Here is a 16,858-nt window from a genome sequence, read left to right as displayed (position 1 = left end):
TTCTGGTTGCAATGCATTTAATTTGTACTCATCTTTTTTTTTTTTCACACACACACACACACACACACACACACCAAACCCACTCATTTGCATCTCCATCACTCATTCAGGATCCGGGCACAAACAAAAGAAGGTTGATATGAGAAAAAGTAATTTGTATTTTTTGAAGCCCCTCTCGAGTCAAAAGGAAGTTGGGTGCAAGAACTGTATGCAGAGTGAAGAACTACAAGGCAGGAGGAGAGAAAAGTACTTCGAGGAGATTCTGTTCCCGCACACGTTTCCCTCGCACCTCTAAAACACTGCATTTGTTTTTCGTTTTTTCCCCCTTTAATTTCCCCATTCTGGCCACCCAGGAGAACCAGATGCGCTTTCTTTATTTCTTGATGCATTTCATAAACAGACCTCGACTTCACTTTACAGCTAAAAGCGACAGCCCTTTGTACAGTGTCGTACACAGTGTAGTTTTATATATAGCAAAAACTTTCTACAGTATACAAACAGTGGCAGTTTACAATGCCTGTAAACACCTTGGTTCATTAAGTGCACTTTTGAACGCCATTAATATATTTATATATTTTTTTCTCCTCGAAGGACAAACATCTTTCTCCACAAAGAAAAAAAAAAAAAGAAGCCAAACCCTCCGATTCAGAAACAAGCAGAACACCTCCAAGTGATCCTCCACAAATCTGATAATGAAAACTATGTATTGTCGAAAAAAGAAAAAGAAGAAGCAAACTAAGCTGTACACTAGTGTCCTAATGGTGTCTGATAGAAAAACTTGGCTTTTCTGTGTACATCAACATTGCACAGACATCCCGATTCCACACACCTCCTCCTCGGCACTGCTTCCCCACGAGCTGACCGTCGCCACTTGTACAACAAACACCATGTGATATTAGTCTGTCGTTGGAAGAGCCAGCTGAGATGTACATCGTGACTCCCAGAGCCGGGGTCCCCCCCCCCTTTATCCATTCATCACTCATTCATTGCACAGATTATATTCGTTTTCTTCAAAGACTGCCTCATCTTTGAATACGAAACCTAACAAGGAAGGCTGGGTAAGCAGGTGCAATCGCTTGTGTGTGTGTGTGTGTGTGTGTGTGTGTGTGTGTGTGTGTGTGTGTGTGTGTGTGTGTGTGTGTGTGTGTGTGTGTGTGTGTGTGTGTGTGTGTGTGTGTGTGTGTGTGTGAGTGAGAGAGAGAGACGAGCAAGCATTATGGGCATTTCTAAGTTTTCTCATACATCCAATATACATTCTTGGTGATTTAGAAAAATAGATTCATTATCCAGAGAACCACTTCCTCTCTTCATGTGTCCCTGGGGCCTGGAGGACAAACTGCACCGAACACCTGAAACGTAAAACAATCAAGAGGTAAGCGCGGGAAGAATTATCACGGAGAAAATGTCGCACACTCACGGACAAAACTGCAGGCAAAAAAACTAAAACTCACCAAGGCCCTCTATCGCTTGCCTCCTTTCTTTGTGGATGTAGACACAACATCAGTGCTTGGCTGAGCTGGAAGGTCAGTGGCAGATGGCTCCTCTGCATGTTTCTGAAAGATCAGGTTTTAAAAAGCAAGCTCGAGGAAACGCCAAGCAGAAAATGCATGCAGTACTTGTACATGCAGAGGGACGAAAGCCTATTACATGCTGCTGGGTTACTTTCAGTCCGTTTAGTGATTTTTCCTTTTGTTTTTTAATTTGGATCAGTTTGAAGCATGCGTATACAACATGCGAAATATTGTGCATATCCAGATTAGTCGAGGTCATCATGCAGCAGGCAATGTGCTTACTTTAGACTTTGACTTTGACTTGCTCTTGCCCTGTAACAAAGGCCACAGTTTGGTTAGCCTCGGCAGCTCTGCGCTGCTGCGTGAGGCAGGAAGCACAGATGACAGCTGCCACACCACTTGTGGGAGGTGCAATGTAACACTGCCTATCACAAGTTCATACTTCTGGAGTAACATCAGTGAGCCTTCGCCTGTGAGCTCAACGTTTTACCTTTGGTTTGTCCGTTTTGGGTTTGAACTCTGGGGCATCTGGGAGCAGTGTGCTGGACAGGGTTTTCAGAACAGGACCAGGCATGGGCTACGATAAGAACATAGAATTATTAACCTCCAGACTAAGATCAGCTTGTGGTAAAGTAAAGAAAGTCTTCATCTGAAGTTGAATTTGAAAGCTGCCATTAATTATTTGGACTTGTTTGTATGACATATATGAAAGGAGAGAAGGTAGGATTTTCTTGTTCCAGCTACCTTCAGGGGGTCCGAGTCCAGCGCCGGTGGTTCCAGCTTTGTTGTGACTGCACATGAAGTGGTTGATGCAGGAGGTTTGGGAGCAGCGGAGAAATCCATGGACAGCAGATCCAAGGCCGTTTTGTCATCCAGCGTCTATGGCAGGTTAACGACATGTGGCATTCAACTTGTTTTACACTCTCATTATGTTGATGCGATATGTAAAAAAACAACAACAACAAAACCTACCGGTTTGGGTTTTGCAGCTTCTTTTTCTGCAGCTTCGGCCATTTTCTTTAAATGGAGCAGATGTATTAGTCAACACTATGAAATCACAAAACAGCTTCTGCAAACATTCAACTGAATTTCGAGATTAAATTTGAGTAATTAGACACTGATGTTTTTGTTTTGATTACATTGTAATGGGAATGAAGCTTAAAATGTGAGTCAAATACTTGTTAGGAGTGCTAATTTAATAAAGAGCTGATATTGTTTAGTGAAGACTTTCAAGAGTAGTATTTACAGTGGGCAATACTCGAATGGAAAAAACTCAATGAAAAGTAATTCCTGCAAAAAAAAAACACTTTAATGCCTTGTGAATGGTCAAAAAACACCAACCAAAAAACCTGAGTATTTTTGAGTAAATGATCGACTCTAAATGAGTGTAAGTCAAATAAATCCCATTTACATCACTGGGAGTTTGATAAATAACAATTTACAAAGTGATTATATATTTAATATCAATCATGCAACAGGTTTAACCTCGTTTTTCTTAAAATCTCAAGAATCCTGACGGTGTTAACTGTCTGCTTTCTGTCTCATTGTGGTTTTTAAAGCAGGGCAGCCAAGCTATTTATAAATAACAAGAGCAAACATGCTTGCCCATTAACTCCTGCTTGTCTGATTACAGCTTTAACTTTAACTACATTTTAGTGAAGAGCAGTGAAAGTGTTGTTAAATTTCCACTTTGCACAGGCCGCTGTGGGTTCACCTTGAGGTCTTCCTCGGTGGGCCGGTACTCAGGTGGCAGTGTGTCGTCTCTCTCTCCCATCTTGATTAGCCTCTCCTCAACCGCCTTTTTCTCCTACGGCAGGCAGACGAATACACATGATGTAGAATGCTGAATATGAATTACTACAAAAACTTTGATTTGAAATGCGTGTGCATGTAAACCATAGCCCTACATCGACAATATTCTTGGGAAGAGCGGGCTCAGGCTGAGGGATTGGTTTGATATCCTGCAAGGTGTCCGACAGAGCATCCAGGGCGCCGTCTGCCCCCGCTGCCAGCTGAGTTGACACATGCACAAATCCCAAAACATTCAAACGTAGCAGCACAATGGGAGAGAAGCACTTAAAAGACTCGAGTTGTGACTGTGCATTTACCTCCAGGTCAGCATCTGCAGCGAAGCTTGAAGCCGACTCTACTTTTGCAGCAGCAGTGGGGGTAACAAAGTCTCTGGCCAAGGTATCCAGGGCAAAGTCTGCAGATGACTATGGAGAGAGACACAGAAAGCCATTAAAAAAATATATATATATATTTGTGTTTGCAATGTGAAAATATCATCACTGGACCTGATTCGTACCTGTGTAGGGGGCGCTGTGGAGCAAGAGACAGCAGCCTGAACAGCAGGAGCTGCTTTCGATGTCATAAAGTCACCAGACAACATGTCCAGAGCTTCGTCGGTGTCCAAGGTGAGCTGAAGGAGGAAAACAACCAGCTTATTGTTATTAAATATGTTCGTGTGCAAAGCTACATAGAAACAAATATAAAGATGACTTTTTGCAGCATCTATGGCCCCCAGCAGCTGTGGACAATACATTTTATTGTGAAAATACATGAAGTCCAGCATTAGACCATAATAACTAGTATGTGTGGCCTGTGAGTTTATAGTCGGTAAGTTTCACTATTAAATGATGTTGAGAGACATTTTTCTTTGTCTGGTCTGCTCAGTGGAATAAAAAGTGGTGGTACCAGAGAGGCGGTAAGTGAATAAGCGAATTGATTATGGTCTGACCTCAGGTTTTGGAGCAGGTAATTTTTCCAAGTCTTCTTTCTTAAACCTGTAGTCTGGATGAATGGTGTCATCCCTCTCTCCTACAAGCACAGCGTCCTCCTCTTTGTGTTTTTTCTCCTGAAAACACACATGATTCAGTCAGCAGATTTCTTGAATCTACTCATCTCTCTTGTAAACAAAAACAAGAGAACCAGTGAAAATAATGGAAATCGCTCACTGCGGTGTATTGCGCATTACAATTAGAGACTTTTCATTAGATTGTCGGTGCGTGTCCATATCATACCGAAACAATGTCTTCAGGTCTCAGCTTGGGGGATTCTGGTTTTGGTACATCTGCTGGCAAAGTGTTGCTGAGAGCACTGAGAACGTCAAGAGACAGACCGTCTCCCTGTGTTTAGAGAGGACAAACACGTTTTGTAGGACAAGTGAAGTCATAAAAGTGAACTGAAAAGGATAAAAACTACCAACAATTGTTATGGTATTCATGTATTTCAGGAAAAAAAAAAAAGTGATTTCCTTCTACAAATGTATTTTAGTTTCAAGTTTGTTTATGCTAGTTGCTCCAGAGGGACAAATTGTTTTCTGTCGGAACACAGTGACATAATGTGGACTAAAACTGTAAAGGGTTGCAAAAACAGTGAGGTAATCTACAAAAATATTTGTATTATTCCTATTTCACTTTGCTACGGCAAAACAAAATGGAGGGAACACATGCATGTGAGCACATTGCAATGCAATGGCTTTACCTCTGGGGTCTTCGTGGCAGGAGGAGGGAGAGATGCTTGAGCTTGAGAAGCTTTACTTGGGGCCACAAAATCTCCAGAGAGCACATCCAAGGCTGACATTTTCTCCACACTCACCTGGAAAACAGTACGTTATGTTCCCTTAAAGTGTCAATCTTGACTCGATGTGTTGTGATTTTTTTTGCATAATAAATCATCACTTTTGCACTGACGACAGGAGCCGAGTCTGTTGTCACAAAGTCTCCAGACAAAATGTCGAGAGCATCACCAGTGGCCATGGTCGGCTGCAGGTGAGAGAGAGTGGATTATGTTTTACACAATTTCTCAACCTAAAATATATGTCCCCCCCCAGACATAAAAAGTACTTCTTTTTTTTTGTTTCGTCTTTTCCAGGTCTCACCTCAGGTTTTGGAGCAGGCAGATTTTTAAGGTCCTCCACAGTAAACCTATAGTCTGGATGAATGGAGTCCTCCCTTTCTCCTACAAGCACAGCATCCTCCTCCTTGTGTTTGGCCTCCTGTCAGATGGAAAATGAGAAAAAAGAAAATAAGCATCTTGTGAGATCATAATTTTATAAGAGGCCTAAGTTTGAGTGATTTGTATTCTTACTGAGACAATGTCCTCGGGTCTAACTTCAGGCTCTTTAGGTTTTGGCACGTCTGAGGGTAACAGGTCACCAAGAGCACTGAGAGCCCCCCGAGACATGGATCCACCCTGACATTTAAAAATGGACACGGAATTTATCTTTCACACGCAAAAAAATTTAATTGATGAGAAATGGGAGGACAAATGTGGATGAAAGCATCTGACCGACCTTGGTTTTGCCGCCTGCTGTGGTCGGTGCAGGAGGAAGTGCGGAGGATTCCACTTTCTATACAAAACGAAACATAGCGGAGTTCAAACAGCGGGACACAAACTATATGCATGTTTTCAGGATGATAGCAAGTCAACAGAAGTTGACGAAAGCAGGCAATGTATTCCCCACATAAAAGATTATGCAAAGGAAATAAAGGTATCCTGAAGCATGATGCAGGTGTCCATAAAACACAGACACACATATGTTATCATCATTTAAAAACTATATCCTGAGGATTATGATCCAAGAGCTCACTAGAAAGCACATACACTTAAAGAAAAAACAAAACAATTGTGGACCGTATGAAACAATACTGTAAAAATTGCAGCCATTTTAAATATAATAATAATATAATATATATTCCGCCAATATAGTCAGAACTTGTTGATAGAGTCACAAAAAAAGACAGAAAGGGAAAAGAAAATGTGTTTTTATGCATTACACTATTGGTTCCATTTATTACATTTTCAAACGATTTTTAATGGTACTTCAACAACCAGCTGATAATGTAATAATTCATGAAATTGTTGATAAAAGGTCATGATGATATTGTCTCAAACATTTTATGACAACACTGGAAATCCATCACACTGTTGGCTCCATTTCATTTTTAAATAGCCTAAATCATTACGTCATTGACAGGTATAGACATAATACTGTGGTAATATTGTGTGTTTAAATCTTAATCATTTAAAAAAAAAAATACAGGAGCAAAAAAAAAAAAAAAAATGCCTCATTTGTAAATGTCTGCCTGCAGTCAGTGGTGCTTCACATTGTGGAACCATTCAGTGGACACTTGGAGGAAAGATGGTGTGTCCGTGCTGCAGCAGCGTACCTTGGCAGTAGTAGAAGTGAGTCCAGCCTCCAGTGAGAAATCATCGGCCACAAGAGGAGCTGCTGCTGAAGTCTGAACTTTCTGTAATAGTTGTGACGTCAGGCAGTCAAGGGTCTGAGATTCTTTGCACAATTACTTGATTGAACGGCATGACTGTGATTTCTGTCTGTTGTACCTGTGCAGGAGGAGCGGGCGAGCAGACAGTAGGAGCTGCTGAGGAGGCGGTGAAGCCTCCGGACAAAAAATCCAGAGCCTCACCTGTGTCCATGGTGCGCTGAAGGACATGCTGCCGTTAGTATCACATCACGTTACATAAATGACACGTAGCAGTTCGATGTTCCGAGCTTTAAAGTGTGTTTTTGTGGTTTCACCTCGGGTTTTGGAGCAGGGAACTTCTCGAGGTCTACTTTCTTAAACCTATAGTCCGGGTGGATTGTGTCGTCTCGCTCTCCTACAAGCACAGCCTCCTCCTCCTTGTGTTTGCCCTCCTATAAAAAGGGTACAAAAAATAAATTAAAAAAAACATACACAAAGACAGGATTTATCTGGTGCTCAAGCTCAAATGTGCTTCGAGTAATGATGGAGTGAAGAGAAGTTTGCAGCTCATACCGAAACAATGTCTTCAGGTCTGAGTTTAGGAGCTTCAGGTTTTGGTGCATCTGTTGGCAACAAGTCGCCAAGAGCACCGATGGCATCCAGAGACGTAGAGGGACCCTAAGGAGAGGAAATAATGTTTAGAATCTGATCTAATATCCCGGGTATTGTGTACCAACACGAGAGGACAAAGTCACATTGTTCACCTTGAGTTTCTTTTCAGTAGGAGGAGTTTTCTGGAAGAACATCACAAAACCACGCGTAATAAAAAGGATATTGATTAGTAAGTATAATAATATCAAGCAGTGAAATGACTAACTTTCCTGTAGATTAAGCAGATTTGATTATTTTCAAACAATGTGATCAAACCAAATTTGCATATATTTCAACACAGGAATGTGAAAATTAAAGACACCCTTGATTGAATGAACATACCTTGAACGGAGTCGCCGTGATTCCAGCTAAACTCCCCGTGCCCTTCTCCATCTTTGGCTTCTTATCAGCGGGAGGTTTTGTGAAGTTAGTCGGACCAGTGGAGACAGTGCAGACATCGTCCTTTTGGCAAATAATTAATGTTGGAAAAAAATAATGCTTACTATAAACTCGTGGCCAATTCCAACAGACATGCGATTAAAAAAAGATTTCAGCACCGACCCGTGACGATGAAGAACAAGCACCGAGGTGCTACATGCTTGAAGACTGACCTTAGGCTGGGGGGGTCCAGATGGGGCTGTGGACATCATGAAACCTGCTGAAAGAGAGTCCAGGGCTTCGTCTGTGCTGAGGGGTTTCTGAGAAGAACAAGAGAAGCAACTTTCACCACAAGATAACAACATACGAAGCCCAAATTCAATTTTTTTTTTTCATTTATTTACATAGCTCAAGTTCAAATTCCACAAAGAGCCACTCATTCCTCCACTAGAGGGCATAACTGACTGTATCAAAAGACAAAACACAAGGGCGAAATAATGCAAACCAGACTGCATGTACCAACAGAGGAGGAAAAGTACAGACACACCCTTCACATTCCAAGAAGAACAAAAACTAACAAATAAACCCAGAGGAGAGACATAAATTGCACAGAAAATCCTACTGAATCCGCGAAATCATGACCAAGATGAAAGCAGCAGCTGAACTCACACAGGAAGAAAGTTATCTGTGTGGAGCGGAGCCCGTGAGAGCGCGAACTCAAGAAGCCTCCTCTGCGACAATATGACAAAGTGGGAGTCGGCTGTGTGGCAAATGTGGGTGTGTTGGCTGAGTAAATAACACTCAATGTAGGGGTGGATATGTCAAAGTGTGGCGTAACGAATGCATCGCGACATGCGCTGCCAGCGTGTCTTCGTGCAAGTTTTTGGTCCAACAACGAGCTCAAACGGAGAAGGTGGGTCAAGTCAGGCTGAGGCAACGCCCACCAGAGCAATGCAACGATTCCTCTCACATCAGTGGAAACTGTTCCCTTCTGCATGTGTGTTTAACATCAGCTCATTTGATGACACGTATTGGAAAAAAAACAACAACAAAAAAGTTTTATATATAGAGAGTGCATCACAGAGGCTGCAGGGGAGTGAAAGCTTTACTTACAGGAACATCCTGGGGTTTCCAATTTGCCGGAGGTGGGCCCTAGAAAAACAATGAAATAATACATTCAGGTTTTGGAGAAATATTTCATTTGTAACTGAAAGTGATGAAAGAACAGGTGTTCAATTTCAATTTTTAAATAATTTTAGAAATAAGCCTATTTAATATTTTGTTCAGGTTATAATACATTCCCCAATATGTTAGGGTTTTTTTGTACCAGCGCAAAAACATTTGGTTTATTTCCTCAAAACAATTGCTTGAAAATGGTGTTAATTAAATTGCCTGAAAGGGCTTTTTTTGTAAAACATACTCAAATTAGCACCAAAATGCACAACATGCAACAGCCATATCACTCCACGTGAGCTAAACAGAAATAAATAACAGTTGTTATGCCACTTATAACCACTTTCCATAGTGACGACCAATTCGCAGACTGAGATAGCCACTACCAGAGAAGTGGACAGTGAGAAAGAAGTCCAGCAGAAGACGTTATGAGGCTCAAACTGACCATATCTCCCAATCTGTAGCCCGGAGGCAGCGTGTCCTCCCTCTCTCCACAACGCACACCCTCCGTGGATGTGACGCCGCTCTGCCACACATGCGCCACACGGTTAAACATGCCAGATCCATGCAGCGGAGTGAGGAAACTGCGGTATATATATCTATATGCACTGTGTGGCTACGCTGTACCTCTGTGACCTCCGGCCCTGTGTATACAGGCACCGGGCGTACAACAGTGTCAGCTGAGGGTAGGATGCTGGCCAGGGCATCAAAGGGATCCGCATCAGGTGCCTGCACATGCAACACAACTCAGCACAACCGCTGCAAGCAACATGCATGTATGGAGCAAATTCACAATGTTTTCTGGTTTCCTTTACCTTTTTGACTCCAGCTGCCGCAGAGGGAACCTCCACCTGCACCTGCAACACAAGTCCAGAGTCAAACACCTGCCGTGCTCGTAAAGTTAGGCCATTTCAACTCTAGTTGCATGTTGAATAGATAAAAATAGGGTTATGGTAACGTTTAATACTTCACTAAGTGTGAAGGAAATAAAGATTTTACATCGAGAAAGTATCAAGAGTGTCACCAATAGTAGAAAAAACCTTTGGCCACGTCGTGAAGGCATCTTTTCATTGCACCAATCAAATATTCAATCATTTCTTAAAACAGAAGTATTTGATCCTATCCATCGGATTTCCCAAGAGAAAACAGAACAGCCTTGGTTCTCGGAAGCTCTACCTTTTTTTGTGTTGGTGTAGCTTGATCTTTCTTCTCCAGCACAGATGCAGATGTTAAAGTGGTTTTAGCTTTATTCAAATCAGGTTTGAATGTAGTGCCAGCAAGCAAACTCTAAAACACAATGAATTTACATCAATTCAAGTCCAAATACAACAACTGGTCTGATGTTCTGACGAACTCAATAATACACCCCGGGAAACGAGTGAAAAACAGGAAATGGAGAGGGCAACTTCAGCAGAAGAAATCCTCCACCAACTCGATGACACTCACTTGTCGGCCGGTGTTGTGCAATAAAATGAGCAAACTTCAGGACTCTCCTCTTCACTCGTTTCCTCTCTCTGACTCACACTTGTGATGTATGTGGCGTTGTCAATGGACAGCACGAGTAAATACAACAAGAAGAGGCATGCCGAGCAAAGGGTTGCGCAGAATCAAAAGCACCTTTTGTCTCCAAAGGAAGGGTTGCCTCCAAAAGCATGAAAAGGAACGCAATGATTGGTTTTACAAGGAAACTCCAAGAGAGATCTTCAAAGCACGTACTTGAGCGTTCTCATAGAAGGAGACAAAGGAAGCCCTTAAAAAGAGACGCTTCAAGAGAGTCATGTGGGTAGCGATGATGGAGAGGAGCCTGTGGTGGTCGAGTCTACCTGAGCAGAGAGATTGGTAGGCTCTTTAGTTTGTGCCACTGTGGTGCCGGCAGCGGTGGTTCTCCCTGATGTTCCACTGAGAGCAGAGGGAACCGTGGTTGGAGCGCTGACCTGGGACATGGGCGCTGTCTACAAACATGTAGCCAAGTGGTTACTCAGGAGCAAAAAGAATAAAGGACTCACAGCAGCTCTTCAGTCAGCAGATGTAGTAAAAGAATAATATTTTACTGTAATATTGGAAAGGTTAGTGAAAATGAAGGGGGAAAAAAAGGAAAAACAAACACTGTGATCCCGTCTGATCAGTGTATGTGTTGGTGTGAAACAACCAATAATGTACAAATTCTAGCTATTTTGATTGTAATAAAGCCGTAATAACTTGCTAATAAAATGGTAAAATATTTTCTACAACCATGATTGAGATTGAGTTACACAGCATACTCATGAGATTGAGTATGAGCCCTCAGTGGATGAATATGACATCTATCCAATCTGCTATAACTATCTTTGATGGGGAAACAAAACCTGAAAAAAAGGCTTTGATTTCTAAGAAATGCAGCTTTAATTATGTATGTTCATTATTGGCAGCAGTTATAGCATTTTGAAGCTTTTTCTTTTAATGCTACTTCATGTGTTTTTAGTAGCATGTTATTACATTATGGGTTTGTTACATTGAAAAAGGCCAAAATTATAACATTATTGGCCATTATTACATTATTGGTTGTTACAAGATGCCAAAGATTTTTTTCAAACATGTATATTTATTTACAAACTACATAGAAGCACCTTTTAGATTCACTTTTACATTTTCACTACAGCTTCAATACAAAATACGTATGTATCGAGGCTGTAGTACCAACAGCACACCTGCAGCTGAGGACAGGAACATTAAGAAGCCAAGAGGCAACAGAAGAAATTAATAAATCCATAAAATTATTATCAAGACAATCTACAAGACTTGAAGGAAAAATGACAGCCGAGTTGATTTCAAAATGCAGCGAGAGGGCGGGTATAAATATGTGGGTCAGATGTTGCGTTTCACCAGGAAGATTGGTTTGATTAAAATGTTTGAGAAGGAATCATGATAAAACAAATGGTGAAGGGCAAAACTATTGCTGGTAGAAGCAAATTGAAATGATACACTAAGCATTAGTGTAAAGTGAGTTTTGACCACAGTACCAGAAAAATACCAGGTCTGACAAATGAAATGATTTACCTTTTGAAAAAAAAAACCCAACAAAGCAGTACTAAATGTATGAAATCATATGAAGAGAATTTATACTCAATATGATACTACAAACTGTCTTTGGCCTTGATGAGGTCTTCACCTTTGTCATTGATCTAGAGCCACTTTGCGCCGCTGCACAGCCAGCACGGCCAGCACAGTGTTAGTCTACCACCAAGGACCATGTTTTAATAGAATGTCAGAATAAAAGTCATTTGATGCCGTCAACAGCTTCCTTGAAGAGCTTTCATCCCAAGCGTGGCGATGCGGCAGCTGGTTAAAGTGACGCAGCAAGCATTCGGCCTCCGGCGCACGTGAAGGGTCAAGACAAGTGGAAGGATGAGCCAAAGAGACAGGGTGCACGGAAGATGAAGGCAGTGAAGAAGAAGAGGAGCAGCCCTGGGATTCACACACACATACACACACACACACATTGCGAGTGTTGTGACAAGAGGAAAAGCAGTGATTCATGTTGCACCCAGCAGCGCCCACCAGTCCCGTTCAGACATCCACAGTCTGTCTACCTCTGGTGTGCCCGCCATTCCAGCTGTGGCGCTTCCTCCCACCGTGACGCCACGGCCAGCGGCGCCACCTGTTGCTGTGGTAACCTCTCCAGGCTTTGTAGCCATGGCACTTCCTGAGGATGAAGTCTGCAACGCACCAGGAGAATCTGATCACCTACAGCTTTGGATGCTCGCGCCAAGTACGGCCTCCATGAGAGAAGGACGGGTTAAAAGGTCCGACCAACGATAAACCTGACAGGAGGAGCAGTCTATGCAAGTTCGATTTCATCGAGGTAAATAGTTTCAGTGGACGTTTCAGACAAAAGAAAAAAAAAACATGACAGTGTTTTGGATCGAGTATTAAAATCTGATGAAAGGAAGAAGTGGTACACATCACAACCATGTGTCCACAGACATCCTGATTTTATTCCCCTGACAGCAGAAGACGACGCCACAAGGAGCAGACAATAGCAGAATGATCAAAGTGATACTCGTGTTGCACCAAAACAGCAGTTAGCAGATTCCTGGGAAGGTAAAATCATCAACCACATCCACATTCTCTGTTCAAACCGAACGTTTTCGCTCCACATTGATGCTCAATTTAATTCTCTGTCACTTTATTTTTTTCATTTCCTGATTGTACTGGTGGTGCACGAAGACAAAGTACAGGATATCATTATTTTTTTCCAGAGTGAAGTTCTTGGCAGCGGTCGTCAAATTCAAAATTGGTGGAGGGCAACTGTGCAGGCAAACTTGCTTTCCTATTGAAGTTTAATAAATCCATGTTGTAGTGTAGCATGTTGTAAAGCTGCAGAAATCTCTGTTGGAGGCCTTACTCGGATATCAGATGTAATACATTTTTCCAGGAAAAAAAATTCATGACAGTCTACTTAACAGGATCTCCGTGCAAAAGAATGTAATGATTTTCAAGCAAGCATATATATAGTGATTCTATTGAGCCGATAACTTTCCCAGCTGGTAACGTTTTGAGTTTCATCTGAACGATTGCACTCGTCAGGCTCTTTCACCTCTTTATTGATACAGTTTTCATTCCTTTTTATAAAATGTAGGAATGTACATTCAAAGTGGAATAATAAAATACACTAATCAGGAAAAGGGTCTCATAGTTGAGTGAATTGCACTGCACATGTTACAGGCATTATAGGTTGCATACGCCTTCATGGCAGCTGTACCGCACTTTGGAGAAGTCAACCATGAGGAATGCAGAGGGTCAAATAGGTCAGGAGCGAACCGGAGGCTCTTATAGCTGAAGGTTAATGACTGTTTAATGTGAGCCCAGTTCATAAATAGCGAGGATTAAATGTAATTCAGCACCATTTTGAAGATCCTGGCAGCTATTTTTGCGCACGAATCATGACGTGTCCTACAAAAGAGGATTTTGGCGAGTAGTGACAGTGCATCAGACTATTCTGTTGAAACTGTGTCTGAGAGGAAAGAAAACAACACGCTGACAGACAACCAGTCTGCAGAGTCTCAGAAAGTATTGACAGTCTGATACCATTACGCATTTAGTTTCCTCACTTTACATCTCGAAGTAAGTCCAATCAGCAACAAAGAAACATGAACACAGGGGCACCCGCTTTCATCCATTGTTCCAGCGGGATTTTTACGAGTGAAACTGGGTGTTTCCTCTCTTGTGGTTGAATGGAAGGAAAAGGGAAATTCTCTTTTCTACGTGCTACCGAGGCACAGCTCAATATATTCCTACGCTCGACTTAAAAGAGGTTTTTGCAAGCAGTGCCTTACTGGAACAGGAAGGGGAGCAACAACAACACTGAGCATAGTTAAGATAATGGGTGGGGGTCAAGGGTCAGACGGACATGGGAAGTTGAGTTTCTTCAGAATGTGCGGACGAGGATTAGAAGTGATTGGAAGTGTTGCAGAAAATAGGTCATACCTCAAATTGTGCAGGCTTCACAGTAGAGACCTGAGCTGCCGGTTTGGGTGTGGCCTGGCCGGGCTGCGACTGCAAAAAGAAAGAAAGAGAGAGAGAGAGTCACACATCTGAGGGAGAGCTCACAAACCAACGACATGGTTTAGACATCAATACACCGACGTCACAAGAGCAGTGGAGACTAAACAATTCCATGAAGATTTTCAAGAAAATACACACTTTTTTTTTAATGACACAACCACAATGGGGAGTCAGAGAGACAAAGTGTCATGCTTCAAAATGCTCATGAACACGTCCACCATGCTGACTCAAGCGCTGTGTTCATGACTGAAGGGAGTGGCTGTTTTATTGACAACAGAGATAAAAGACAAAGGAGCATACGGTAACCGATGTGAAGTTTTCACTGACAGAGCTAGAAATAGTGACGGCTGGTGTACATTTCACTATTCGGTCCTCAGCCTGAGGAAACAGTGGAAAATGTATGTAACTCTCACCGACTAAACCCCACAGAGGTCGACTACGGACTCGCATATGGCTAAAGGGTTGGATGGCGTCAATCTTCATGCTCACATGTAAGCAGCAGGGGCGTTAGTTCGCTTCCCCACACAAGCAATATAATTCAAGCATTGTCACTGGTGCTGTGACCTTCGTCTCAGATTTTCTCTTGAAAAGCTCTTCGGAGATAACCTTTGACAGTGGAGTTACACCAACAAGTTGCAAAGCTTACATCTAAATACCAAAGTATGACAAATTATTATTTCATTTCATTTTAGTGACCCGTTCTTTAGTTTTTACCGTAAAGAGGTGTCAACCATTTTTATCTACAAAATATGACAGATTACTGCAGAACACTATAAAGCCAATGGAAAAACATGATGTAACAATAGAAAAGACAGAGAAAGAAAACATTTGTTTTGTGTGATGAGATTATTGAAAAGGAGGGAGGAACTTCAAGTAGACAGTGTGACCTCCCCCACAGACACAGAGCCCTCTTAATGCTCATTCCCCACATGCTTTGTCTCAAGTCAAGTAACTAATCTCTAGTTGGATAACAGACTTCAAGATAATGTCAAAGAAAAAAAACTCTTCACCCGTCCTGCTCGTGAGATGCTTTGAAATATCTGTCAAGTCTGCTGCCATTATTACCGTTTACCTTTTTGTACACACTTGTTGCACTAAGCTTATAATTTCCTTTTGTCTTCAAAAGTAAATTCAGTGATGAAAATGTATCTTTTAATGAAATAGATAAATGGTGCTAAAATCACATAATCTAAATTTGCACTTAATCAGCCTGATAAAATTCAAAAGAATAAGAAAAAAAAAAAGAAGTTAATTCTGAATTTTTTGTGGTGATTATCAACCAAAAGATGTAGGAGTTGGAAAAAAGAAAATAGTACACTTTTATGAAGAACTCAAATAAATGCCTTTCTGATCTAAGCCATTTATATTCGAGAATAACTAAACTCCCTTTCAGTTGGCGATCACATGTGCAGCTCAGTATTTTTGAAAGGCACAGCCTGGTATATTGTAGAGCAGAGCCTCCACCCTCAATTACCTGCTTGTGCCAAACTGCTGCCGTTTTCATGTCAACCCATTGTACATCAGACCTAACAGAGCCCGATAGTAAAGCCGGGTGTGTTCAAATTCTAAAACACATGAAAACATATAATGACACAAGCTGGTAAAAACAAACAAACAAAAAAAAAGGGTGGATGCTTTGGGGAGGAGTAATTATCGGAGTTTGAAGCAGCCGTTGTCTTGTCAGCGAGAGAACCCGTTGAGCCAGCTGTGCATTTCAGCAAAACTGGCAGGAAAAAGAATGTAGACAAACCATGGGGAAAGTTAAAATATAACTGTCGGTGGAAAAAGAGTGAGCAGAGTGAGGTCCACCACTCAAAGTAATCTGTAATCCGAGACCTCAGATTTAGAAATGACTGCATGACAGCACAGCGATAGATTGCTTCACAAACTGCTGTCACATTCAACACAAATAAGGCCATAACTCAGCCCACTGAGTACATCGTGTTTCCTCTGGTTTCACTTCAACTCACTACTTCCTGGGATAACGCCACACCCCAAAACCTTTTTTCTGCTTTCATGCACTACAACACACCCAATCAATCAATCAATCAAAAATGTATGCATCTTTGCATACATGGTTCATCCCTTGTATTTTACATTAACTGAGTGACACCAAAGAATCCTCATATTTGAAACGATTAGAGAGGAGAGGAAGCATCGTAGAGGAGGAAGTGAGGTCAGGGCATCCCCTGCTGAAAGGAAGTCATGTAGTTACTGTGATGAATATTGATCACTGCATCCCGCCCTGCAAACCACATGCAGCTGACATCAAGAAAGACTCCTAGCAGAAGTTAAAGGTGTTAGTGTCTGTTTCAGTAACTTGGAATAAATCAATCCATTATGTCATCGGTGAAAAAATTAGTAAGTCACAGAGATAAAGAGTTGTCAGAG

At 41.8% G+C, this 16,858-nt stretch overlaps 1 protein-coding gene across 23 annotated transcripts in view; it reads right to left on the bottom strand.

Annotated features, from left to right (window-relative positions):
* The window catches only part of cast (calpastatin), a 33,871-nt gene continuing 17,013 nt past the window's right edge, over positions 1-16,858 (bottom strand). For 8 of the 23 annotated variants that reach the window (XM_080495041.1, XM_080495039.1, XM_080495042.1 and 5 more), the window contains 32 exons: positions 14,390-14,458; positions 12,493-12,618; positions 10,747-10,875; positions 10,100-10,210; positions 9,739-9,780; positions 9,551-9,652; positions 9,369-9,449; positions 8,864-8,902; positions 7,984-8,070; positions 7,715-7,834; positions 7,486-7,515; positions 7,295-7,399; positions 7,057-7,173; positions 6,861-6,959; positions 6,686-6,766; positions 5,809-5,865; positions 5,604-5,708; positions 5,395-5,511; positions 5,195-5,278; positions 4,998-5,111; positions 4,535-4,639; positions 4,252-4,368; positions 3,820-3,933; positions 3,620-3,727; positions 3,419-3,523; positions 3,226-3,318; positions 2,484-2,528; positions 2,256-2,390; positions 2,002-2,088; positions 1,794-1,823; positions 1,452-1,553; positions 1-1,349 (listed from right to left, as the gene is read on the bottom strand). In XM_080495041.1, coding sequence (XP_080351167.1) covers positions 1,461-1,553; positions 1,794-1,823; positions 2,002-2,088; positions 2,256-2,390; positions 2,484-2,528; positions 3,226-3,318; positions 3,419-3,523; positions 3,620-3,727; positions 3,820-3,933; positions 4,252-4,368; positions 4,535-4,639; positions 4,998-5,111; positions 5,195-5,278; positions 5,395-5,511; positions 5,604-5,708; positions 5,809-5,865; positions 6,686-6,766; positions 6,861-6,959; positions 7,057-7,173; positions 7,295-7,399; positions 7,486-7,515; positions 7,715-7,834; positions 7,984-8,070; positions 8,864-8,902; positions 9,369-9,449; positions 9,551-9,652; positions 9,739-9,780; positions 10,100-10,210; positions 10,747-10,875; positions 12,493-12,618; positions 14,390-14,458 — 2,847 coding nt within the window. In that variant the 3' untranslated portion in view covers positions 1-1,349; positions 1,452-1,460. The remainder of the gene's footprint in view (positions 1,350-1,451; positions 1,554-1,793; positions 1,824-2,001; positions 2,089-2,255; positions 2,391-2,483; positions 2,529-3,225; positions 3,319-3,418; positions 3,524-3,619; positions 3,728-3,819; positions 3,934-4,251; positions 4,369-4,534; positions 4,640-4,997; positions 5,112-5,194; positions 5,279-5,394; positions 5,512-5,603; positions 5,709-5,808; positions 5,866-6,685; positions 6,767-6,860; positions 6,960-7,056; positions 7,174-7,294; positions 7,400-7,485; positions 7,516-7,714; positions 7,835-7,983; positions 8,071-8,863; positions 8,903-9,368; positions 9,450-9,550; positions 9,653-9,738; positions 9,781-10,099; positions 10,211-10,746; positions 10,876-12,492; positions 12,619-14,389; positions 14,459-16,858) is intronic. The other 15 variants (XM_080495031.1, XM_080495032.1, XM_080495028.1 and 12 more) reach the window with 9 other exon arrangements.

Source organism: Blennius ocellaris (genome assembly GCF_963422515.1).
Source record: "Blennius ocellaris genome assembly, chromosome: 4".
NCBI classification, from domain to species: Eukaryota; Metazoa; Chordata; class Actinopteri; order Blenniiformes; family Blenniidae; genus Blennius; species Blennius ocellaris.
The sequence above is the reverse complement of the archived record's forward strand: the minus strand, read 5'-3'. Positions and strand labels throughout refer to the sequence as shown.